The sequence below is a fragment of the Podarcis melisellensis genome (assembly GCF_964234715.1).
Source record: "Podarcis melisellensis genome assembly, chromosome: 4".
In the NCBI taxonomy this organism is placed as follows: Eukaryota; Metazoa; Chordata; class Lepidosauria; order Squamata; family Lacertidae; genus Podarcis; species Podarcis melisellensis.
Window position 1 is genome coordinate 102,803,124 of NC_138531.1, and position 23,903 is coordinate 102,827,026.

At 44.4% G+C, this 23,903-nt stretch overlaps 3 protein-coding genes across 3 annotated transcripts in view; 1 reads left to right on the forward strand and 2 right to left on the reverse strand.

The window, feature by feature from the left end:
• LOC309369055 (uncharacterized protein) overlaps positions 1-23,903 on the forward strand; it is a 291,502-nt gene that overhangs the window by 147,707 nt on the left and 119,892 nt on the right. The window lies entirely within an intron of this gene.
• Positions 928-5,911, reverse strand: LOC309369259 (olfactory receptor 51G1-like). Its single transcript, XM_081910063.1, is given in 2 exon segments — positions 928-2,427; positions 2,429-5,911. Coding segments are annotated over 2 exon segments (960 nt in total). The 5' UTR covers positions 2,441-5,911; the 3' UTR covers positions 928-1,479.
• LOC309369337 (uncharacterized protein) overlaps positions 10,733-23,903 on the reverse strand; it is a 28,114-nt gene continuing 14,943 nt past the window's right edge. The window contains exon 2 of the mRNA XM_081910199.1: positions 10,733-12,043. Within this exon, the coding sequence (XP_081766325.1) occupies positions 11,067-11,885 (819 nt within the window). The 5' untranslated portion in view covers positions 11,886-12,043 and the 3' untranslated portion in view covers positions 10,733-11,066. The remainder of the gene's footprint in view (positions 12,044-23,903) is intronic.

Genomic DNA, 23,903 nt, shown 5'->3' on the forward strand with positions numbered 1-23,903 from the left:
CAACTAATGGCTTCAAGTTACAAGAAAGGGGATTCCAACTAAACATCTGGAAGAACTTTCTGAATTATAGTGCCATAGCATGGGAGGTGCACGGGGTGGTTGCCCCAGGGAGAAAATTGCTAGGGGTGCAAAATTTCAACATCCAGGGCTGCCTCAGTACAGCTGTGTGCTTCTGTCGCTGGGCTCTGTTGAGAGCAGCTTCTCCGTGCCAAGCAGGAAGTGACCCTCCAGGCAACAGAATGATTCAACTGTTAGGCAGTTGAATGTGCATGCGTACTCTGTCCATTTCCCTCCAACCGACCTCACCCCCGTGCAGTCCCGGGAACTGGCAATCCACGCTATGCCACTGTTCTCCCCTCCTGAAGTTTCCAGCAACTTTTATGCAGAAGCACACTGTCCCTGACCATGGAAGCAGAGCATCAGCATTCAAGGCCAGGAGCCATTGGTAGGGTTCTCTTCCATGAATTTGCCCGATCCTCTTTTGAAACCGTCCAATTTTCACATGCATTTTCCAGGGTCTTGAGCCTGAGGCTTCCCACCCCCCATCCCAAAGCAAAAGAAAGCTGGGAAAGTTCTAGAGCCTTGAAAATTTACACCATTTGGGGAAGTAGGGAGAGCATAACAATATATTTCTGCCTGCCTGCCTTCCTGCGTACACAGAGGCTCCATCCATTTATGTCAGTAAGAGCATTTAAAAAGCTTTCCAGTAAACGTAAAATTCCTTCAAGCCTATTTATGTCTCGCCCCCCCCCCCAACAACTTTTCAGTTTCAATGTTTCACTAGCTTAGTTGCTCAGCATCATCCCATCCCACACCGTACTGGGAATCATAAAGTCTTCTGAGAGACCGAGCATTCAGTAACCCTAGTGCAAGGGACATCAGAGAATTCTTGCAAGAAAAAATACGAGAGCAGAAATTGCTGGTGCTTATTTATTTTTTCTTTGGAATGGAACACAATCCAGCAATTACAGTTAGTAATCATATGTTGCCTTCAGTTTGCAAACATGATGTGCCAGGCTGTTTTTCTAGAACTCTTATAATGGCCACGGTGCCCACCTGAGAGTTCCATTGTGTTCCATTGCGTTCCAGCTGGGGAAAAAGCCCTGATTATGCAATTGATTACTTCCCTCCATCCACTTTGTGTTTCCTTCGCATTGGAATGGGTGGGGGCTGAATAACACAATGACAACAGAATTTTTATATATTATGTAAATTACATAAGGCACATAATTCCACCACAGTGAACACTGGGACAAATAACATGGTTTGGTTGGTGGAAGACAAACAGCAGTGGAATGGAAGCAGTAGAGCATACAATCATCACAGGGCATGTTGTCTGTTAGTTGGTGTCTGAACTTTGAGGTCCTGAATAGACCTGAGAAGCAAAATAGATGGTATGCAGCCACCTGACTCGTGCAACATTATTCATTGATATAATATATTGTAATGTAAGTGTAGCACTTAAACTTTTTATTGTCCTTATGTCTGGATGAGCTTCACAGCACAGAGTTTCTTGAGGATACGTTGGCGGATCTGCTTCGTCTTGATACTATACACAACTGGGTTCATCAGAGGAGGTGCCAGCAAATAGACGTAAGACATGAGTATGTGGACGATGTGAGGGGCACGTTCCCCAAAGCGGTGGATCAACGACAGGCCTATCATGGGCACGTAGAAGAGCAGGACAGCACAGATGTGGGAGACGCAAGTGTTGAAGGCCTTGAGGCGCTCTTCTCTGGAGGCAATGCTCAGGACTGTTTTCAGGATGAAGACGTAAGAGAGGAAGATCAGGAGGGAGTCGATTCCCACCGTGAAGGCCACAACAGTCAGCCCATAGATGTGGTTGACGATGATGTCTGAGCAGGCCAGCTTCATGATTTCCAGATGCAAGCAATAGGAGTGAGAGAGGACATTGGTCCTGCAGTAATGGAAGCGGCGGAGAAGCAGCGGCAGAGGCACAATCAGGGAAAAGCTGCGGAATGCAAAGGCCAGCGCCATTGTCACGATCCTCTGGGTGGTCAAGATGGAGCCATATCTCAGCGGGTTGCAGATGGCCACGAAGCGGTCAAAGGCCATGGACAAGAGCACGGAAGATTCAACGAGGGAGAGGGAGTGAATGAAGAACAGTTGTGTGAAGCAGGCGCTGAAAGGGATCTCGCGAGCATCGAACCAAAATATGCCCAGCACTGTGGGTAACGTAGTGAGGCACAAGCCCAGGTCGGTCAAGGCCAGCATGGCCAGGAAATAATACATTGGCTCATGCAAGCTTGAGTCTGTTCGGATCACATGGAGGATTGTGCAGTTCCCCAAGATCACCGTCATATAGATGAAGCAGAAGGGAAGGGAGATCAAGCGATAGGCATACTCCAGCCCAGGGAAGCCCGTCAAGAGAAATGTGGAGGGGTTGAAGGTTTGGTTCTCCAAATGGGGAGATGTTCATTTCACAAGAGAGTCCTACTTCACTTCAGTGCTTTAAAGTCAGTGCCTAGAAAGCAAAACAGTTTTTATTGTAGAATACTAGAGGTGGAAAGATCTTGCTAGAGGTGGTAGATATTTGCAAAACAAATAAATCACTGGCATACAAATTTACTTGGAGATGTTTTATGTTTTTAGATTGCTTTATGCTTCTTTACATGAAATTATTGCGTTTTTGTGGCCACTTTACCCCAGCATATTTATTTTCATACATATTACTTGGGGGAAAATTGTACTGAAAGATACCTAGGTTTCAGTTCACATATAATTGTACTTTACTTCTTTCTTCTTCTTTTTTATCGCTTTTTATCACAACAAATGTAACTGATCTGTAGAAAACACAACCTGAAGAAAGAGTCAATACATGTGCTTTTGTAAGCGAGGAAAATCTTTAACAACAACAACAAACAACACATATAATGTCAGAAAGTGTGGATTCAGAAGGTTTGCCTTTAAATGCAACACTGAGTCAAGTTTCTCCCTCATCTTTACTTCTGGGGTGCTTGATCATTTCAGGGAACCTAGGTGAGCAGAGCAGAAGTTCAGCTCCCACCATGTGCAGGCCTGTGAGATTGGAGATGGTGGCATATGGAAGAAGAGAGCCAGGGAGCCTGGAGGGGGGTTGTCTTCTTCTGATAATCTGGAACTTATCTTGCTGTTAACACAGCCCAAGGTGGCATCAACTATTTTTCTCAGTGGAACTGTATATTTATCTATTCATTTCAATTTCAGAGCTACCCATCAATAACTTTTCCCTGGGTGGCTTGCCACAAAACAGAGGTAAAATATAATGGGTGGTATTCATAGTAAAGGTAAAGGGACCCCTGACCATTAGGTCCAGACATGACCGACTCTGGGGTTGCGGCGCTCATCTCGCTTTATTGGCCGAGGGAGCCGGCGTACAGCTTCCGGGTCATGTGGCCAGCAGCGCACAGAAACGCCGTTTACCTTCCCGCCGGAGTGGTACCTATTTATCTACTTGCACTTTGATGTGCTTTTGAATTGCTAGGTTGGCAGGAGCAGGGACAGAGCAACGGGAGCTCACCCCGTCGCAGGGATTTGAACCGCCGACCTTCTGATCGGCAAGTCCTAGGCTCTGTGGTTTAACCCACAGCACCACCCGTGTCCCTATGAAATCAATGAACATGACTAAGCTAGACCCATTCATTTCAATGGGCGTACACTGAGTAAAACTTAGTTGAACACCACCCAAAGTATTCAGGTAGGTAGCCGTGTTGGTCTGACGTCGTCGAAATATAATTTTTTTTTAAAAAAAGTCCAGTAGCACTTCAGAAGAATATCTGAAGTATCTGAAGAAGTGTGCATGCACACAAAAGCTTATACCAAGAACAAACTTAGTTGGTTTCTAAGGTGCTACTGGACTATTTATTATTTATTTATTTATTTTATATTTCGGCCACCCAAAGTATAATAACTAAAATCAGCAACAAACCACAGAAGACAGCAAAGCATTCCACCTGCCTTTAAGTGGAGACTTCATTATGATGATTCTTATAAAGGATCAGCCCTGCTGAAGCAGCAGCAGCTTTTGATTCCTCCTTGAAATCTTCCCCTTCTAGCTGATCGTTGCAAGAATTATGTAACTAAGAAAATGCCTGTTTGCTTTCTTTCCTGCTGCCTCTCCACCTCTCTTCCTTTCGTGTCATGCTGTTTGGTTTGCGTCTCAAAAATCTTTAGGTCATCCCGGAATCCTTCCCCCTCCCCCTGCAAAGAGCAGGATAAAAATGCTTTGGGGAAAAATACAAATTAGGAGGCCAGGAGGCAGATTTGAGAAAAAAAATCTGTTTGAGATCCCTCAGAGCTGCTGCTGATCAAAACACAGATACTGAATTGGATGGGCCAGCAGTTCAACCACCAAAAGCAGCTTCACCTTCAACCTTCTTCTAATCAGGGATGAAAGTAGAATGACGAGGTGCTGTCACTGTGAAGCACAGAGACTCCTTCTCTGGAGATCACTGGTAGCCGAGTAAGATTGTCTTTCATAAACAGTTTTAACAATGTGTCCGTAAGTGACTGTGGGGGCCAATTTTCCTGCACAAGCCCTGGTGAATTGAGAGCTCTTTAGCGGGCAATGCCTACATGTCTTGAAATCATTGTATCCTAGAACTAGAAGGGATCTCCAGGGCCATATAGCCTAAATGTTGGAGAAATTTAAAAAGAGTTTGACCTAGTTGGGGTTCCCTAACGGAACACCAAACGGACACAGGGGGGAAAGGTGTTTATTAACACAAAATCAGAGGCAGCTTACCAAGGTCTGGTGATAAAGGGAGCAGCTGGCACAGATTCTCTCCCGGACAGATGGCTGGGAGTGAGAGTGAGGTTGTGGGTCTGTGTGCAGAAGCCTCCTTTGTAGAACTGGCAAGGAATCCCTTTGAGACAACACAGCTTGAGAAAGGGCAAGGCTCCTGGTGCCGATGTACAAGGACTTAGGGAATATTGTTGCTTAAGTTTCCAGAACTAAAAACACAGCAGGTATTGCAAGTATCGAAGGGAAAACACAACTGTGTTCTGTTCCCAAACAAACCCCACTGAGACCTGGGTTCAAGTCCACCGTCTGTCAGGGATTCAGCATGTGGCCTTGGGCAGATTTAACCAGTGCTGTTTTTCTTTTAAAAAAATATGTTTAGGGGTACTCTCATTTTGACACAAGAAAATCACCATTTTATAGTTCAAATCAGGAAAAATAAATACAGTAAATGGACAAAAGTACAAAGATTCACAAAATGTTTAGGGGTGTGCGTAACCCCAGAAAAAAGCACTGTGGAGGCGCTAGGGTGGACATATCGGGGGGGTTCACTGTAGAAAGAGCCTTATCCATCCCAATTCCCAGGGCATCCAAACTGCCCAGACCTGGAGCATCTCTTCCAAGTTTACAGAGTCAGGGGGACTGTGGAGAGCGGACCCCAATCCCACCTCCAGGCTTAGGATTCTTTATCATTCTACATCTCCAGCAGACTTGAGAAGAGTTGAACAGAAGGTAGCTTAAAAGAGACAACAGCTCCACAGCTAGAGGGAATTCACAGAGAATCCTGTGATGGGCAGAGCAGGAATACCAGATAGGTGGGTTGGCAGGCAGAGAATAAAACAGTGTGATACCTGTATGCATTAGAATCATAGAATCATAGAGTTGGAAGAGACCACAAGGGCCATCGAGTCCAACCCCCTGCCAAGCAGGAAACACCATCAGAGCACTCCTGACATATGGTTGTCAAGCCTCTGCTTAAAGACCTCCAAAGAAGGAGACTCCACCACACTCCTTGGCAGCAAATTCTACTGTCGAACAGCTCTTACTGTCAGGAAGTTCTTCCTAATGTTTAGGTGGAATCTTCTTTCTTGTAGTTTGGATCCATTGCTCCGTGTCCGCTTCTCTGGAGCAGCAGAAAACAACCTTTCTCCCTCCTCTATGTGACATCCTTTTATATATTTGAACATGGCTATCATATCACCCGAACGCATCGTTTCCAGGCCTTTGACCATTTTGGTTGCCCTCCTCTGGACACGTTCCAGTTTGTCAGTGTCCTTCTTGAACTGTGGTGCCCAGAACTGGACACAGTACTCCAGGTGAGGTCTGACCAGAGCAGAATACAGTGGCACTATTACTTCCCTTGATCTAGATGCTATACTCCTATTGATGCAGCCCAGAATTGCATTGGCTTTTTTAGCTGCCGCGTCACACTGTTGGCTCATGTCAAGTTTGTGGTTAACCAAGACTCCTAGATCCTTTTCACATGTACTGCTCTCAAGCCAGGTATCACCCATCTTGTATTTGTGCCTCTCATTTTTTTTGCCCAAGTGCAATACTTTACATTTCTCCCTGTTAAAATTCATCTTGTTTGTTTTGGCCCAGTTCTCTAATCTGTCAAGGTCGTTTTGAAGTGTGATCCTGTCCTCTGGGGTGTTAGCCACCCCTCCCAGTTTGGTGTCATCTGCAAATTTGATCAGGATGCCCTTGAGTCCATCATCCAAGTCGTTGATAAAGATGTTGAATAAGACCGGGCCCAAGACAGAACCCTGTGGCACCCCACTAGTCACTGTTCTCCAGGATGAAGGGGAACCATTGATGAACACCCTTTGGGTTTGGTCAGTCAGCCAGTTACAAATCCACTGAGTGGTAGCATAGTCAAGACCGCATTTTACCAGCTTCTTTACAAGAATATCATGGGGCACCTTGTCAAATGCCTTGCTGAAATCAAGGTAGGCTACATCCACTGTGTTCCCTTCATCTACCAGTCTTGTAATTCTGTCAAAAAACGAGATCAGGTTAGTCTGACATGACATATTTTTCAGAAATCCATGCTGACTATTGGTGATCACAGCATTCCTTTCTAGGTGCTCACAGACTGTTTGCTTAATGATCTGCTCCAGAATCTTCCCTGGTATTGATGTCAGACTGACTGGGCGGTAATTATTTGGGTCCTCTCTTTTCCCCTTTTTGAAAATAGGGACAACATTTGCCCTCCTCCAGTCTGCCGGGGCTTCGCTTGTTCTCCAGGAATTCTCAAAGATGACTGCCAGTGGTTCTGAGATCACATCTGCCAGTTCTTTTAATACTCTTGGATGCAGTTCATCTGGCCCTGGAGACTTGAATACATCTAAACTAGCCAAGTATTCATGTAATATCTCCTTAGTTATTCTGGGCTTTGTTTCCTCTGCTGAATCATTTGCTCCAAATTCTTCAGGTTGGGCATTGTTTTCTTTATCGGAGAAGACTGAGGCAAAGAAGGCATTGAGGAGTTCAGCCCTTTCTGTGTCCCCTGTTTGCATTTCACCATCTTCTCCTCTGAGTGACCCCACTGTTTCTTTGTTCTTCCTTTTGCTACGAACATACCCATAAAAGCCTTTTTTGTTGCTTCTAACCTCTCTAGCAAGCCTGAGTTCATTCTGTGCTTTAGCTTTTCTGACTTTGTGTCTACACGTGCTGGCTATTTGTTTGAATTCCTCTTTGGTGGTTTCCCCCCTTTTCCATTTTTTGTACACATCCTTTTTTAATCTTAACTCAGTTAAAAGTTCTTTAGATAGCCACCCTGGCTTCTTTAGGCACCTTCCATGTTTCTGTCTCATTGGTATTGCCTGAAGTTGTGCTTTTACTCTCTCCCTCTAAACAAAATCCCGGCCATCATGAATTCCCTTTCCTTTTAGTATTACTGTCCATGGGATCTCACCCAGCACTTCCCTAAGTTTTATGAAGTCGGCTTTCTTAAAGTCAAGAAATTGAGTCCTAGTATGCTTGGCTGCTCCTTTCCGCTGTATAGTAAATTTCAGAAGAGCATGATCACTCGCGCCTAATGATCCTTCCACTTCTACCCCACTAACCAGGTCATCAACATTGGTTAGGACCAGATCTAAAATGGCTGTTCCTCTTGTTGCTTCTCCCACTTTCTGGACAATGAAGTTGTCTGCAAGGCCAGTGAGGAATCTGTTTGACCTTATGCTCTTGGCTGAGTTTGACATCCAACAAATATCCGGGTAATTGAAGTCCCCCATTACTACTATCTCCCTTTCTTTTGCATGCTTGGCCATCTGTTCCAGGAAGGCATCATCTATGTCCTCCGTTTGGCTTGGGGATCTATAGTAAACTCCCACAATGAGTATCTGAAGAATGTGTATCTGAATGTGTATCTGAAGAATGTGTATCTGAAGAATGTGTATCTGAAGAAGTGTGCATGCACACGAAAGCTCATACCAAGAACTAACTTAGTTGGTCTTTAAGGTGCTACTAGGGACGCGGGTGGCGCTGTGGGTAAAAGCCTCAGCGCCTAGGGCTTGCCGATCGAAAGGTCGGCGGTTCGAATCCCCGCGGCGGGGTGCGCTCCCGTTGCTCGGTCCCAGCGCCTGCCAACCTAGCAGTTCGAAAGCACCCCCGGGTGCAAGTAGATAAATAGGGACCGCTTTCTAGCGGGAAGGTAAACGGCGTTTCCGTGTGCTGCGCTGGCTCGCCAGAGCAGTGATGTCACGCTGGCCACGTGACCCGGAAGTGTCTCCGGACAGCGCTGGCTCCCGGCCTATAGAGTGAGATGGGCGCACCAACCCCAGAGTCTGTCAAGACTGGCCCGTACGGGCAGGGGTACCTTTACCTTTAAGGTGCTACTGGAAGGAATTTTTTTGTTTTCCCCCACAATGAGGTCACTGTTATTTTTCTCTCCCTTAATTTTGACCCAAATGCTCTCACTTTGGCTTTGAGGTTCTAAATCTTGGATCTCTTCACAGGTATACACATCCCTGACATATAACGCCACTCCTCCTCCTTTCTTGTATCCCTCCATTATTACATTCCAATCGTGGGACTTATCCCACCAGGTTTCAGTGATGCCTATTATGTCATATTTAGTTTGCTGTACCAAGAGCTCAAGCTCATCTTGTTTATTTCCCATGCTTTGCACATTAGTGTACAGACATTGAAGTCCATTAATCATTCCCCTGTGTCTCTTATTTAAGGATTTTTTCCTCCCACCACTAGGTCTGTGTGCTGTTTGCTCCATTTGGTCTATGACATTTGGATGATCATCTTCATCAATTGATAGACTCCTACCTTCAGGAGCACTGTCTCCCTCCCCCACATTAGTCAGTTTAAAGCCCTCCTGATGAGGTTTCTGAGATTTTTGGCAAAAATATTCCTCCCAACCGTTGTGAGGTGCAGCCCATCGCTTGCCAGAAGTCCATCTTCAAGAAACTTCAGTCCGTGATCTAAGAATCCAAACCGTTCCTGTTCACACCATTTGCGAAGCCAGCTGCTCACTTCCACTATTTTCCCCTCTCTCCCTGGGCCACGTCGTTCAACTGGGAGGACAGATGAGATGACAATTTGTGCATTTAATTGCTTCAATTTCCTGCCCAGAGCCTCGTAGTCTCTTTTGATCTTCTGGAGGCTATTGCTTGCAGTGTCATTGGTTCCCACATGAATCAAGAGGAGGGGGTATTTGTCAGTGGGTTTTATGATTCCTTGCAGTCGTTCAGTTACATCTTGGATCTTAGCCCCAGGGAGACAGCACACTTCCCAAGACATCTTGTCAGGCCCAAACTTTACTGTTGATGAATACTTCTCATGATAGTCCTGATCAGGTATTTGAGAAAAACCTCGTGCCTCTAGTCTGGCTTTGTATCTGACTATTTTTCCATTCCAACCAGTTTTTGTCTTGTAGACCCACCTACTATCAACACACTTCATGCCTAGTTCTTCTGAAACCAATTCCCAAGTATCATTCTGCTTTAGGGAATTCAACTCGGCTTTCATCGCATCCAGCCAAGGTTCAGCATCCTTTGCGGACAGATTTTGAACCTCTTTGTAGTTGGCTGGTTCAAGAACGGCACCAGAGTTGCTAGTAACAGCAGCTTTAGCAAACTCTTTGGCGAACTGTGTAGGTGGTATGGCCTTTGTAGTTCTTTTAGATCTACGCAAAACTCTCTGATCCTCTGGGTCTGGTGTCTCCTCCTCCTTGGGAGAATGATGGCCTAAAGTAAATGAAGGTGCTGTGTCTGAATCAGTGTCAGACTCATCTTAGGCTTTTGGGCTTTGATAATCAGTGTCATCATCAGAATCTACCGTATTTTTTTGCACCATAACTCACTTTTTTCCTCCTAAAAAGTAAGGGGAACTGTCTGTGCATGTTATGGAGGGAATGCCTAAGGGTGGCATGCCTACGGATTTTCCTCCTCTAAAAACTACTTGCGTGTTATGGCCGGGTGCGTGTTATAGAGCAAAAAATACGGTATATTGGCATCAGCATTATCATCAGCAACAACAGAATCTTGCCTCTTAACTGCTTTTGCACCATCATCATCTGAAATGGGATGACATTGAAAAATGCCAACTCTGTTCCATTTTGATTACAACCTATGCTTCTGGTCAACCTAATCGCTTTTGTGTCAGTGATTAACACACGATAGGAACCCTTTTCATATCCCAGAAAAATACCATGTTCACCACGTTTGCTCAATTTGTTGTCCTGCAAAGTGTGCACCCATACCTCTGAACCAAAAATGTTGAAATGTTTTACGTATGGCTTCCTTTTGTAAAGCATTTCATATGGGGTGCAATCAATAGCGGACTGATAACTACGATTGTACACATAAGAAAAACAGGAAAGAGCCTCGGCCCAAAAGGGATTGGGCAGGCCCGAATCTTGCGACAGTGTTCTTATACTTTATTGCAAGGTTTGGATGACTCGTTCACACAAACCATTTTGCCAAGGAGATCTGGGCGTGGCATGATAATAAATAAGGATATTGACAAGCTGGAACATGTGCAAAGAAAGGTGATATATTTATTTATTTAATTTGTATACCATTCGACCCAGTGGTACCAACTGGAATAAAATATGGGGGGGCATGTAAGGCCCACCTTGCACAATCAATGACATGATGCATGTTCGCCATTGGAATGTCAATGTGTACCAACTGAGGGGTGACCCCCTCAAATATTTTAATGGGGGGGCAAAGACCCCTAGGCCTCTAAGAGAAGGCTCCTATTCTCTACACCCACAGGTCTCAGGACAGTTACAAAATAAAAGTACAATATAAAAATAGAAAATAAACATCTGTAACCCCCCTCCTAGCCACATTTTTAAAGGGCATTAGATGTCAATCAGCCAAAGGCCTGGTTGAAAGGGTGTGTATTTGCCTGGCTCCGAAAGCTGTATAATGAAGGGTCTGACGTTTGAATGAATTCTTTGATGGTAAGTGAGACTGTGGCTGTGACTAAAGCTCTTTCCACATTCCACACACTGATAGCGTTTCTCCCCTGTATGAATTCTCTGATGAGAAGTGAGAGAGGAGCTATAAATGAAGCTCTTTCCACATTCCATGCACTGATAGGGTTTCTCCCCTGTATGAATTCTTCGATGGGAAGTGAGAGAGGAGCTATAAGTGAAGCTCTTTCCACATTCCACACACTGATAGGGTTTCTCCCCTATATGAATTCTTTGATGGGAAGTGAGATCGGAGTTCCACCTGTAGCTCTTTCCACATTCCACACACTGATAGGGTTTCTCCCCTGTATGAATTCTTTGATGGCACGTGAGATGGTGGTTGTTACTGAAGCTCTTTCCACATTGCACACACTGATAGGGTTTCTCCCCAGTATGAATTCTTTGATGGGAAGAGAGAGAGGAGCTATAAGTGAAGCTCTTTCCACATTCCACACACTGATAGGGTTTCTCCCCTGTATGAATTCTTCGATGGGAAGTGAGAGAGGAGCTATAAGTGAAGCTCTTTCCACATTCCACACACTGATAGGGTTTCTCCCCAGTTTGAATTCTTTGATGGGAAGTGAGTTTGGAGCTTTCAGTGAAGCTCTTTCCACATTCCACACACTGATAAGGTTTCTCCCCTGTATGAATTCTTTGATGAGAAGTGAGAGAGGAGCTCTGACTGAAGCTTTTTCCACATTCCATGCACTGATAGAGTTTCTTTCCAAGGATATTTTGTTGATGGGAAGTGGAATGGGAGCGCTGACTGAAGCTTTCTCCACACTCCAAATTTTTACGTGGCCTCTCCTCTCTGGGAATATTGTCGTGGTCACCTTCGTTCTCGATTTCTGATTCATCACAATCTGCAATGGAGACAAAAAGGGATTAGAGCCTCAGGAACAAATGGGGAAGAACGGAAAGGAAATGTTTTGTTTGTCATTAACAAACATATTTATTATGAGATTATGTTCAGTTGCTGAATGTTGCTTTGTTTGATATACAATAGTGGTCAAAATTGTGGAAGATTTTTGTAAAAAATTTCAGAGGTTTGATTGCTCTTAACACCACTTCTTTTGGAGTAATATCATACAATTATATAGCAACGTAAAGATAATTTAATCACGAATTCAATTCAACAAAGTTTGTTCAATTACCCATATTCTATCTAAAGCTATAGCCAAATAAGCAGAAAAAGGAAGCACAACTTGCTTAGGTTGACTTTGTCAGTGTCTTGTGTGATTGCTATCAAGTTGGTTGGGGTTTTTTTTTGTTCTTGTAAAACATAATAAAATTATAGAAATGGCACAAAGAGTTGACTGGTCACCCAGAAAGTGATGTAAAATTTTACTGTTAAGTGAACAAGGCTACAGTTATGAAGAAATTGATGAAAGATTAGGAAAAACTTAACCAAAGCTGGCATTTCTATATTTTTGAGGAGGTATAAGGAGACTCAGTCACTACAAAATCAGACTGGTAAAGGCAGGGAAAGGTGCACAAAGGCAAGTGATGATGGACGAGTGGAGAGACTGTCCCTACATGACAGAAGAAAATCATCTGGGTGTATACAAGATGACATGGCACAATGAAGTTGAGTGCAAGGACTGGTCTAAATGCTAGAATTCTAAGGGAAAAGACATTAGTATCTCTCAAGCAAAGGTTGAAAAGATTAAACCCATGTTAACTGGACAGCGGAACAATGGAACAGTGTTATTTGGAGTGATGAGACCCAAATCTCCTTGCTTGGTAGTGATGGTATGACATACGCGAGGTGAAAAATCAGATTTATATCCTACTTGCATTACACCAACCGTGAAACACCCAGATACAGTGGAACCTCGACTTACGCATGGCTCTACTTACGTGCGATTCCAGTTTTGACCTTCAGTAGGCGCTTTGACTTATGAACTTTCCTCTATATACAGCGGTCTTGCCAGCAGCCGGGAGCTCGCCCGGCTGGCTGTGGGGCAGCGCTGAGGCCTCTGCTGCCGGGGAGAGGGCCCCCATCCCACCCCCAAAGCTGTGGAAAAGGTGTCGCCTGCCTGCAAGAGACACAGCAGGGAGCACTGCAGCCCCAAAGCCCACCAAAGAACCAACCTGAGGAAGTCTAGAGAAGAACCTGGCCTGGCAAGAAAAAAGCATGACCCTGGCCAAAGTGAATTAGCTCTTTACTGACCCTTGCTCTACCACTAGCTTGTAGCCAGGTAAGCCCACCCATCCACAGTGCACGTAAGAAGAAAAAACGTTAATTTTTTTTCATCTACAATACTGTCTTATTTATTTTATCGTACAGTACATTGATTATTGCCTTCATTTTATCGATCTATGGTCTTGTTAGAGAGTAAAATCCATATTAAATTGCTGTTTTGGGGGTGTTTTTCATTGTCTAGAATGGATCAATTCACTTTTCCATTACTTTCTATGGAAAAGGGTGCGTCTACTTATGTACGTTTCTAGTTATGACCAGACCTCCGGAATGGATTATGGTTGTAAGTAAAGCTTCCACTGTAGTGTGATGACCTGGGGTTGTATAGCAGCAAAAGGTGTGGGCAGAATTTGCATCATTAATGGGAATGTAAATGCCCACAGTAGTAGATGTGATGGTCATCCGAACTGAATTCACCCATTCCCGTCCATTTTAGTTCACTGATGCCCAGGATGTCAATATTTATTCTTGCCTTCTCATTTTTGACCACATCCAACTTACCAAGGTTCATGGTTCTTACATTCCAGGTTCCTATACTATATTTTTCTTTACAGCATTGGACTTTCCTTTCGCTTCCAGGCATATCCGCAACTGAGCGTCCTTTCGGCTTTGGCCCAGCCGCTTCATCAGCTCTAAATCTACTTGTACTTGTCCTCTGCTCTTCCTCAGTAGCATGTTGGATGCCTTCTGACCTGAGGGGCTCATCTTCCAGCGTCATAACTTTTATATGCCTGTTGTCTTTGTCCATGGAGTTTTCTTGGCAGGGATACGGGAGTCGCTTGCCGGTTCCTGCTCCAATTTCTGAAAACAAATGGATTACAAAAAATCTCTCAAGAAAATAAGATAATGCTGAATTACAAAATTATGGAACAGGAGGTAGAAGGTGCCATTCAGAACATGCAGTTGGGAAAATCTCCAGGGCCGGATGGTTTAACCTCAAAATACTATAGAACTTTGAAGGACTGGATAATTCAACCATTAAAGGAGGTTTGCAATGAAATTTTGGAAGGGAAAAAAGCGCCAGAGTCGTGGAAAGAAGCATATATTACACTTATACCGAAAACTGAGTCTGAAAAGACACAACTTAAGAACTACCGACCCATATCCCTGTTAAATGTGCACGATTCAAGAGTTTCCTGGATTTTTCAATGGCCATACAGTTCTGCACACCGTGCCACACAACTCTCTTCAGGAAGGAGGACCAGAACACCGTTGTTCCGGGACACAATGCAGCAATCTCATCCAAATCTCTTTTTATGTGCCACGACAAGTCCACACTTCTTCTGCTAACAAGATCATTTTTCCCTAATTGAAGGATAAGGATGTCAGGAGGGCCAAACGCGGCAACTCTCCCTCTCAGCAATGGCATAAGCAATGCCTCGTCTCGAAGACCGGGAAACTCGCAGTCAGCAATGGCATAAGCAATGCCTCATCTCGAAGACCAGGAAACTCGCACTCAGCAATGGCATAAGCAATGCCTCGTCTCGAAAACCAGGAAACTCGCACTCCAGGTGGCAATCCAAGGTTAGGGGTGAGGCCACAGCTAACTGACCGTACGTGGGCCGAATGGACTATACCATGGCCACAAATCCAGACACTTCTGAGAACGGCTGAGAATAAAGGAAAGTAAAAAAAAAAAATTACGGATAAGTAGAGGTAAAGAAGCAGAGCGCATTCTAACGAGTGTAACCTTTATAAGCGTCGGATTTCCACCGGCCCATTTCCTTAATCTTATCTGCTGGCAGGCCCAAGCGTGCAGCTGTTGTGGCAGCGCCAATCCTGAATGAGTGTGCCGCATAATCCTGGGAAGATAAACCACAGGCATCAATAGCTTTGCGGAGTACCCTTGTGAATTGGTGTCTCAACAAAGGTGACCCATCCTTGTGAACCAGGAGCGGGCCAGAACCAGGCGGTCTGAGGTAAAGGTACCAACTAGTGTCCTTTACCGGGCATGGGCCCTGCTGCGCCGACACTGTAAGCTTAACTAGAACACCCATACCGGCCTGATCAGTTTTGGACTGACGTATCTGCACCGTTAAGCTAGATTCGGACCACTGCACGTCCTCCCTAAGGAGGGCGCGCGCTGAACCTCCTGCGCTAACTTCAACCACAGCTTCACCAACTCCCAGAGCGCCAAAAAGGCGATAGCGTACGCCGTGGAAAAGAGGCGGGCTTCAAACCTGGTCCAGCAAATTGACCTGTGCTTTATGCGTATCTGAGATAGCAACCCATAAGAAATTGGCTTACGGCCCTCGGCCCTGGGGGGTTGTAGCCTGCCCCAACCTTCAATAGCTCTACGGATCAGGAAGTCACTACACGGATCGGAGGAAAATGTGGCTTTAGCAAAGAAGCTGATGGCGACTACGTGTATCATTAAGGTTTTGGGAGCACGTCCCAAATCGTCAAGATGGGAAAGGTACTGCAGAACATCATCAGTGGTGGGTGGCACGTTATGTGAAAGCCCAGATATCCCAGACCTGAAACCCAGGAAATCGCACCAGGCCCTGTATCACTTTGCGCCTCCAACGTTCCACAGGTGCTCCGGAAAGGGTTCGGGCAACAGTTGTGCTCCAGGTGCTAGCGACCGGAAGTGAGATATCTGAAAGCGAGACAAGGCATCGGCTATATCATTATTGGTCCCTGGTATGAATTTGGCTGAAAAATTATGTTGTACTCAAGGCACCGGAGAACGAACGCCTGCAGAAGGGAGGAGACCCTTGCAGACCGAGATGACTGCCTGGCCGGTATGTTCACCACTGCCAGGTTGTCGGTCCTGAAGCACATACGGCGATTTCGAAACTCCTCCGTCCAGATGTGAACGGCTACTACTATTGGAAAAAACTCGAGAAAGGTGAGATCCCACGTGATGGCCTGGCCCTGCCACCCCGTTGGCCATCGTTGCGCGCACCATCGTCCCCTGAAGTACAAGCCAAAGCCCAGGGACCCTGCCGCATCTGATTGGACCTGGAAATCTGAGGACAAATTTAGAACATCCTGCCATAGGGATACCCCATTGTAGTGTTCCAAAAATGTCATCCACACCTTCAGGTCTGCCTTAACTGCCTTGGAAAGTCGGACCCTGTGGTGTGGGTGTCTGAGACCAACTGACAGCCTTCCCGATCGAAGAATTCGATCGAAGAATGCGGAGAGGAGGGAGCTGGATCAGGGAAAATGCTAGACCCGGAGGGTCCCTATCGTCTGTTCACTGCTGCGGGGGCTTCTCTGGAACTGGAACCCTAGTTGAGCTATCCAGGCTCTCTAGAATTGTGTGGGACCCCATGGGTCATTTAGTCCAACCCCTTGCAATGCAGGTATATGCAATTGTTCCATACAGGGATCGAACCTGCAACCTTGGTATTATTGTCACCACGATCTAAGCAACTGAGGGTTCCGAAATATATGTAAATTATTTATTATTAATTTTATTTTTTATTATTATTAATTTTATTTGTCTATTTATATATTTATCTTTAGATTTATTTAATTAATCAATCAATTTAATCTTGGTATGTGATGCCATTCCACTTATTCTCTTTATTTTTTATTATATATTATTATTATTAATATTCTTTATTTTTTTTATTTATCCATTTATATTATTATTATTCTATTATTATTTATCTATTATTTATTTATTTGTTGTTATTATTATTATTTATTATTAGTGTTATTATTAAAATCTAAACCATTATTATTTGTTCACTCAATTACCACTGTAAGTAGAATTAATTGCTGCTACTATCTATTGTCTACTGTAACTGACGATGATATGAAATAATTATTCCTCACTTGACTGTTCCGTTTGTATATGTCTATAAATTATTTATTTGCCACCAAACTAATGGGTCAGGTGGATAGACACAGCTAAATATTTAAACCTGCCTCCTGAGGAGCAACTCACAAGCATGTAGTGATGAAACAATAGGAACAGCAGAGCAACGCGGGGGGCCCCCCCACTGCAATCAAATGGAAACAAAGAAAAAGAAAATCGCTCTCAGGGAAATGTCCTTTACTAACACTTTGCAAAACAAAAGGTAATGCTGGAGGCCCAGCAGAAGGAAAATGCTGCCAAAGACAATGTTTCCTTGAGTTGATTATTAACGCTTTGGCTATATAAATTCTTAACTTCAGCTGAATTAACTACACTGTGCAAATTCCATGCAATAGTATGCTCAGAACGTATTTCCTTATTAATTTATGTATCTGTTAGTCAATATACAATTCAGGCAGATGCACACAATCAATTATATAGAGCTGCTTCCTGAGGTAAAATTCCTAGTGATTTAGAGGGATGGTACAATAGAACAATCAGAGAACAACAGACACAGGAACTGCTATCAAATGAAAATGTAGGAAAATACACTTAAGGAAATGGTCCTTCTACCAGCATTTCAGCAGAACAGTGAGCCTTTTAAATAAATAAATAAATTCTCATTCCATCCTCTGCAAAGCAGGAATATGCACGGGGTCCCATACAGAATAAGCTATACATCACTTAAATGCACCACTTGTATTTATTTATTTATATTTATTAAATCACAACCCGGTAAGATTTCAAGCAGCAGTGCTCAGCTAGTTGTTAGCACCTGGCTCCAAGGAACAGGCCCATACACAAAGAAACCCCAACTACAGTCAGACAGAATTGGAAGATAATTGCCTACAATAAATGTTGCCCCTTTTAAATGATAGGCAAATCTAGGTGCAAAGCAACACCAAGTAATCAAACAGAATTGAAGATAACTGCTTACTAGGAAATGCCCAGAAGCTGCAGCCAAAGTAAGAGAAAAGGAAATCAACAAGATTCCAGGCCCACACCAGTGGCCCTCTGAAAAGGAGGGGTGAGGTTGCTCTTAATATCTCACTACTGGGAAAACTTCTACCAACAAAGGAAACACAAGAGACGACTCTACACATGGACATCACCAGATGGGCAGCATCGAAATCAGATTGATTATATTCTCTGCAGCCAAAGATGGAGAAGCTCTATACAGTCAGCAAAAACAAGACCTGGAGCTGACTGTGGCTCAGATCATCAGCTTCTTATAGCAAAATTCAAGCTTAAACTGAAGAAAGTAGGAAAAACCACTGGGCCGGTAAGATACAATCTAAGTCAAATCCCTTATGAATACACAGTGGAAGTGAGGAACAGGTTTAAGGATTTAGATTTGGTGGACAGAATGCCTGAAGAACTATGGATGGAGGCTCGTAACATTATACAGGAGGCAGCAACGAAAACCATCCCAATGAAAAGGAAATGCAAGAAAGCAAAGTGGCTGTCCAATGAGGCCTTACAAATAGCGGGGGAGAGAAGGCAAGCAAAATGCGAGGGAGATGGTGAAAGATACAGGAAATTGAATGCAGATTTCCAAAGAATAGCAAGGAGAGACAAGAAGACCTTCTTAAACGAGCAATGCAAAGAAATAGAGGAAAGCAATAGAATGGGAAGAACCAGAGATCTGTTCAAGAAAATTGGAGATATGAAAGGAACATTTCGTACAAAGATTTCCATAATAAAGGACAAAAGTGGAAAGGACCTAACAGAAGCAGAAGACATCAAGAAGAGGTGGCAAGAATACACAGAGGAATTATACCAGGAAGAAATGGATGTCTCGTATACCCCAGGTAGTGTGGTTGCTGACCTTGAGCCAGACATCCTGGAAAGTGAAGTCAAATGGGCCTTAGAAAGCACTGCAAATAACAAGGCCAGTGGAAGTGATGGTATTCCAGCTGAACTATTTAAAATTTTAAAAGATGATGCTGTTAAGGTGCTACACTCAATATGCCAGCAAGTTTGGAAAACTCAGCAGTGGCCAGAAGATTGGAGAAGATCAGTCTACATCCCAATCCCAAAGAAGGGCAGTGCCAAAGAATGCTCCAACTACCGCACAATTGCACTCATTTCACACGCTAGCAAGGTTATGCTTAAAATTCTACAAGGAAGGCTCAAGCAGTATGTGGACCGAGAACTCCCAGAAGTGCAAGCTGGATTTAGAAGAGGCAGAGGAACCAGAGACCAAATTGCAAACATGCGCTGGATTATGGAGAAAGCTAGAGAGTTCCAGAAAGACATCTACTTCTGCTTCATTGACTATGCAAAAGCCTTTGACTGTGTCGACCACGGCAAACTATGGCAAGTTCTTAAAGAAATGGGAGTGCCAGATCACCTCATCTGTCTCCTGAGAAATCTCTATGTGGGACAAGAAGCTACAGTTAGAACTGGATATGGAACAACTGATTGGTTCAAAATTGGGAAAGGAGTACGACAAGGCTGTATTTTGTCTCCCTGCTTATTTAACTTATATGCAGAATTCATCATGCGAAAGGCTGGGCTGGATGAATCCCTAGCTGGAATTAAGATTGCCGGAAGAAATATCAACAACCTCAGATATGCACATGACACAACCTTGATGGCAGAAAGTGAGGAGGAATTAAAGAACCTTTTAATGAGGGTGAAAGAGGAGAGCGCAAAATATGGTCTGAAGCTCAACATCAAAAAAACGAAGATCATGGCCACTGGTCCCATCACCACCTGGCAAATAGAAGGGGAAGAAATGGAGGTAGTGAGAGATTTTACTTTCTTGGGCTCAATGATCACTGCAGATGGTGACAGCAGCCACGAAATTAAAAGGCGCCTGCTTCTTGGGAGAAGGGCAATGACAGGCCTAGACAGCATCTTGAGAAGTAGAGACATCACCTTGCCAACAAAGGTTCGTATAGTTAAAGCTATGGTTTTCCCAGTAGTGATGTATGGAAGTGAGAGCTGGACCATAAAGAAGGCTGATCGCCGAAGAATTGATGCTTTTGAATTATGGTGCTGGAGGAGACTCTTGAGAGTCCCATGGACTGCAAGAAGATCAAACCTCTCCATACTGAAGGAAATCAACCCTGAGTGCTCACTGGAAGGACAGATTGTGAAGCTGAGGCTCCAGTACTTTGGCCACCTCATGAGAAGAGAAGACTCCCTGGAGAAGACCCTGATGTTGGGAAAGATGGAGGGCACAAGGAGAAGGGGACGGCATAGGACGAGATGGTTGGATAGTGTTTTCGAGGTTACCAGCATGAGTTTGACCAAACTGCGGGAGGCAGTGGAGGACAGAGGTGCCTGGCGTTCTCTGGTCCATGGGGTCACGAAGAGTCGGACACGACTAAACGACTAAACAACAACAACAACTGGGAAAACTTCTACCAACAAAGGAAACTTTGCCAAACAAAGAAAAGTAAATCTTTGCCCACAAGGTCAGCTCCATAAGGGTGCTTAAACAGACAAAAGACTGCAAATGGTCAAACTGCTTTTTAGTTAAAATGACAATGCAACTAGAGCAGCTGAACTGCCAGGTGCTTAAAGACAATGCCTAACAAACTGCCAGTCACTCAGAGAGCAATCAATTCAGTTGAAAAACCTGTCTGGTAACTGAGATGACTCAGGCAAGAAGCAAAGGGAACTCTGCAAAAGTGGGGGGGTGCTGGGAAGGAGGAGGGCTGGAGGGAGGAGAAGGAAAGCCTGGGGGGAGTTGGGGGGGAGGAGGGGGTAAAATGAACACTCAGGGCAAGGAAAAGTTTAGAAGAAAAGGAAAATAGCTGGTGAGCCAAAATGAAGTGGAAATACAAACCGTGGGTTAGCCTGGACTTTTCAGTAAGGGTCTATAAGGCACAACCTTTTGTTTGTTTGTTTGTTTGTTTGTTTGTTTGTTTGTTTGTTTGTTTGTTAAAAGTGGTTTTCTTTAGGGACCCTATACTGGCAAGTGAAGCCAACGACAAGAACCAGGCAGAGATACACCTTCAAAGGTTCTAAACGTATAAATGTACAATGCTGAGGAATGGTTCCCTGATCAGAAACCCTGAATTGACCGCCCCACGCACTGCCTTATTTCTTCCCCCAGATGCCAAGCGAAGAGGGGTGTGTGGCTTAGATAAAGTAAGAGGGGTGAGGTTTAAGTGGTACCAATGGAAGGGATGGCAGGGTAAATCAAACCCACACTAAAAGAGTAATAAATCAACAAACAGCAGGCACAAACACACGGTGCCAGCACACACACACACACACACACACACACACACACACACACACGACTTAAAATTAGAGAGGAACAGGCAAGGGCAAGGGAGGGGGAAAACGTACAAGCACCCTGGCCAACAAATTAAAATGTACAAGGGAGATAGAAAGACGGCACTCACACTCAGACCTCGCTGGTGGTAGAGAGACCATGTGCTGGGCAAAGGAAAAAGCTGCAGCTTAAGAAAGGTAATTCACACTTAAGAAAGGTAATTCACTCGCTGAGGGACTCGCTGAGGGACGACGACGAATGAGGAGGAGGCGGAGCTGGCGCCACAGCATTAAGCTGCTACACACGCCCCCCGGAGGCACCTGGTTGGCTGCCTCCAGTGGGCGTGGGCGCCAGCCAGGTAAGGAGGGGAGGGGGCTAAGGCCCCCTACCAGGGGCGGAGCTCGGTCTCCCGCCCACAACCACTCCCCTCTCTTCCAGGGAGGAGAGTCTTTGTCGAAGGCTCTTTACTGCTTTAGTGTTTATATTCACTTCTAATAGTTCCAAAATATCTATTATATTCCTCACATTGTCTGACAAATGCCTTCCTGGGAGAAAGCCTGCTTGGTCTTTATAAATCTCTTCCATCAGCACTTTTTTCAATCTTTTTGCCAAAATGTCTCCAAAAGTTTGTAATCCACATTGAGTAATGAAATGGGGCAGTAGTTCTTAAGCTGAGTCTTTTCAGTCTCTGTTTTCGGTATGAGTGTGATATAAGCTTCTTTCCACGATTCTGGTGCCCTTTTCCCCTCCGAAATTTCATTGCAGACCTCCTTCAATGGTTGTAATAACCACTCCTGTAAAGCTTTGTAATATCTGGAAGTCAACCCATCCGGTCCTGGAGATTTGCCCAATTGCATGTTTTGAATGGCACCTTCTATCTCTTGTTCGGTTATTTTCTGATTCAGATCTATTTTATTTTGATGAGAGATTTTTGTAATCCATATTTCTTTAAAAACTCATCTATGTCCCCTTCTTTCTGCGGCCCTTGCGAATAAAGTTTTTTAAAATAACTTTGGAAACAGTTTCTAATCTCATTTGGTTTATAGATATTCTTCAACCTCTAAGCTTGTAACCGTATTTAATTTTTGTCTTTTCTTCTATTGCCAAGCCAGAAGTTTGCCACATTTATCTGCAGATTCAAATGTCCTTTGTCTCATTTGTTTAATCTTCCATTCTATTTCTTGATTTGTCAATTCCATATATTGCGCCTGGTATAACTTAATTTCTCTCAAGATCTCTTGGGACTTTGGTTTAGATCTCAATTTCTTTTCTCCTTTTATCTTTTCCAAAATCTTGTCCTTTTTCTTATTTTGGCTTCTCTTCTTTATTGTATTTTGTTGTATCAAAAATCCTCGCATAACGGCTTTACTTGCGTCCCAGATTACTCTTTTTTCAACATCTGTTTTTAGATTTATTTCAAAATAGTCTCTCAATGTTTTTTGGGCCTTTTTGTAGACCTCTTCATCTCTAAATAAGGTGTCATTCATCCTCCATCTGAAGGAGCCAGCTGTTGTTAACTTCATCTCCATCTTTACAGCATTATGGTCGGAGCACGTTTTTGGGCAGATTTCCACTTTCCAAATTTGAAGCTTTCCTTGTTGGGTCAAATTGCTGCTATAAAGATGAATGTATTGCCAAGAATACTGTTTTTGTTTCAATCACTACAAATTCTGGACAAAATGGATTGTTTCAAGAAGTGGCAGAGAGATATTTCTAGATTTGTCTGGCAGGGCAAGAAGCCCAGAATAAAATTTAAAATATTAACTGACGTAAAGGAAAGAGGGGGATTTGCCCTGCCAGACTTTAAACTTTATTATGAATCAGCAGCATTCTGCTGGTTGAAAGATTGGCTGCTTCTTGAGAACACAGACATTTTGGATCTAGAAGGTTTCAATAATGTTTTTGGGTGGTGTAGTGGTTGGGAGTTACTCGTGCGTAATCCTGCTCCGTTTGAGCATTAGATTGCCTGGTTAAACCCTCCGGACTGCACAGCCCATCTCAGCGTGGCTGCCCTTAGTCACTCGTAGAATCTGCCTGTGGGCGTTTCTTAAAGCGCTGCCAACATAAGAGTTGTTTGACGTCCAATCGTCTCCGCCTCTCACTGCGCGGGAGTCTCCTGCGCAGGGTGGGCGTGGGCAGCGGGGTGCCTGGGCTCTCCTCACTAACATCCAACGAAGAGTCCTGGAGCCCCTGCACCTCCCTGTCCCGTTGCTCTCCTGGATCCCTGGTGTTACACTTATTCCCTTCCCCTTCTTCCCAGTCGAGTCTCCCCCTAGCGCTGGGACCTTCTCCTGCAGAATCAGAGACCCTCTCCTTCTCCCATGCCTCTGATGTCAGTTCCCTGACATCCACCTCCCTCCCAGGGCCCCCTTCACTCCCCCTCCGAACTGTGGGCTCTATCGTAGCCTCTTCTCTGGTCGGCGAGCCAAGGAAACCCCGGAATGAGCTGTCCTCCTCATCGGTGGGTGCGAAAAC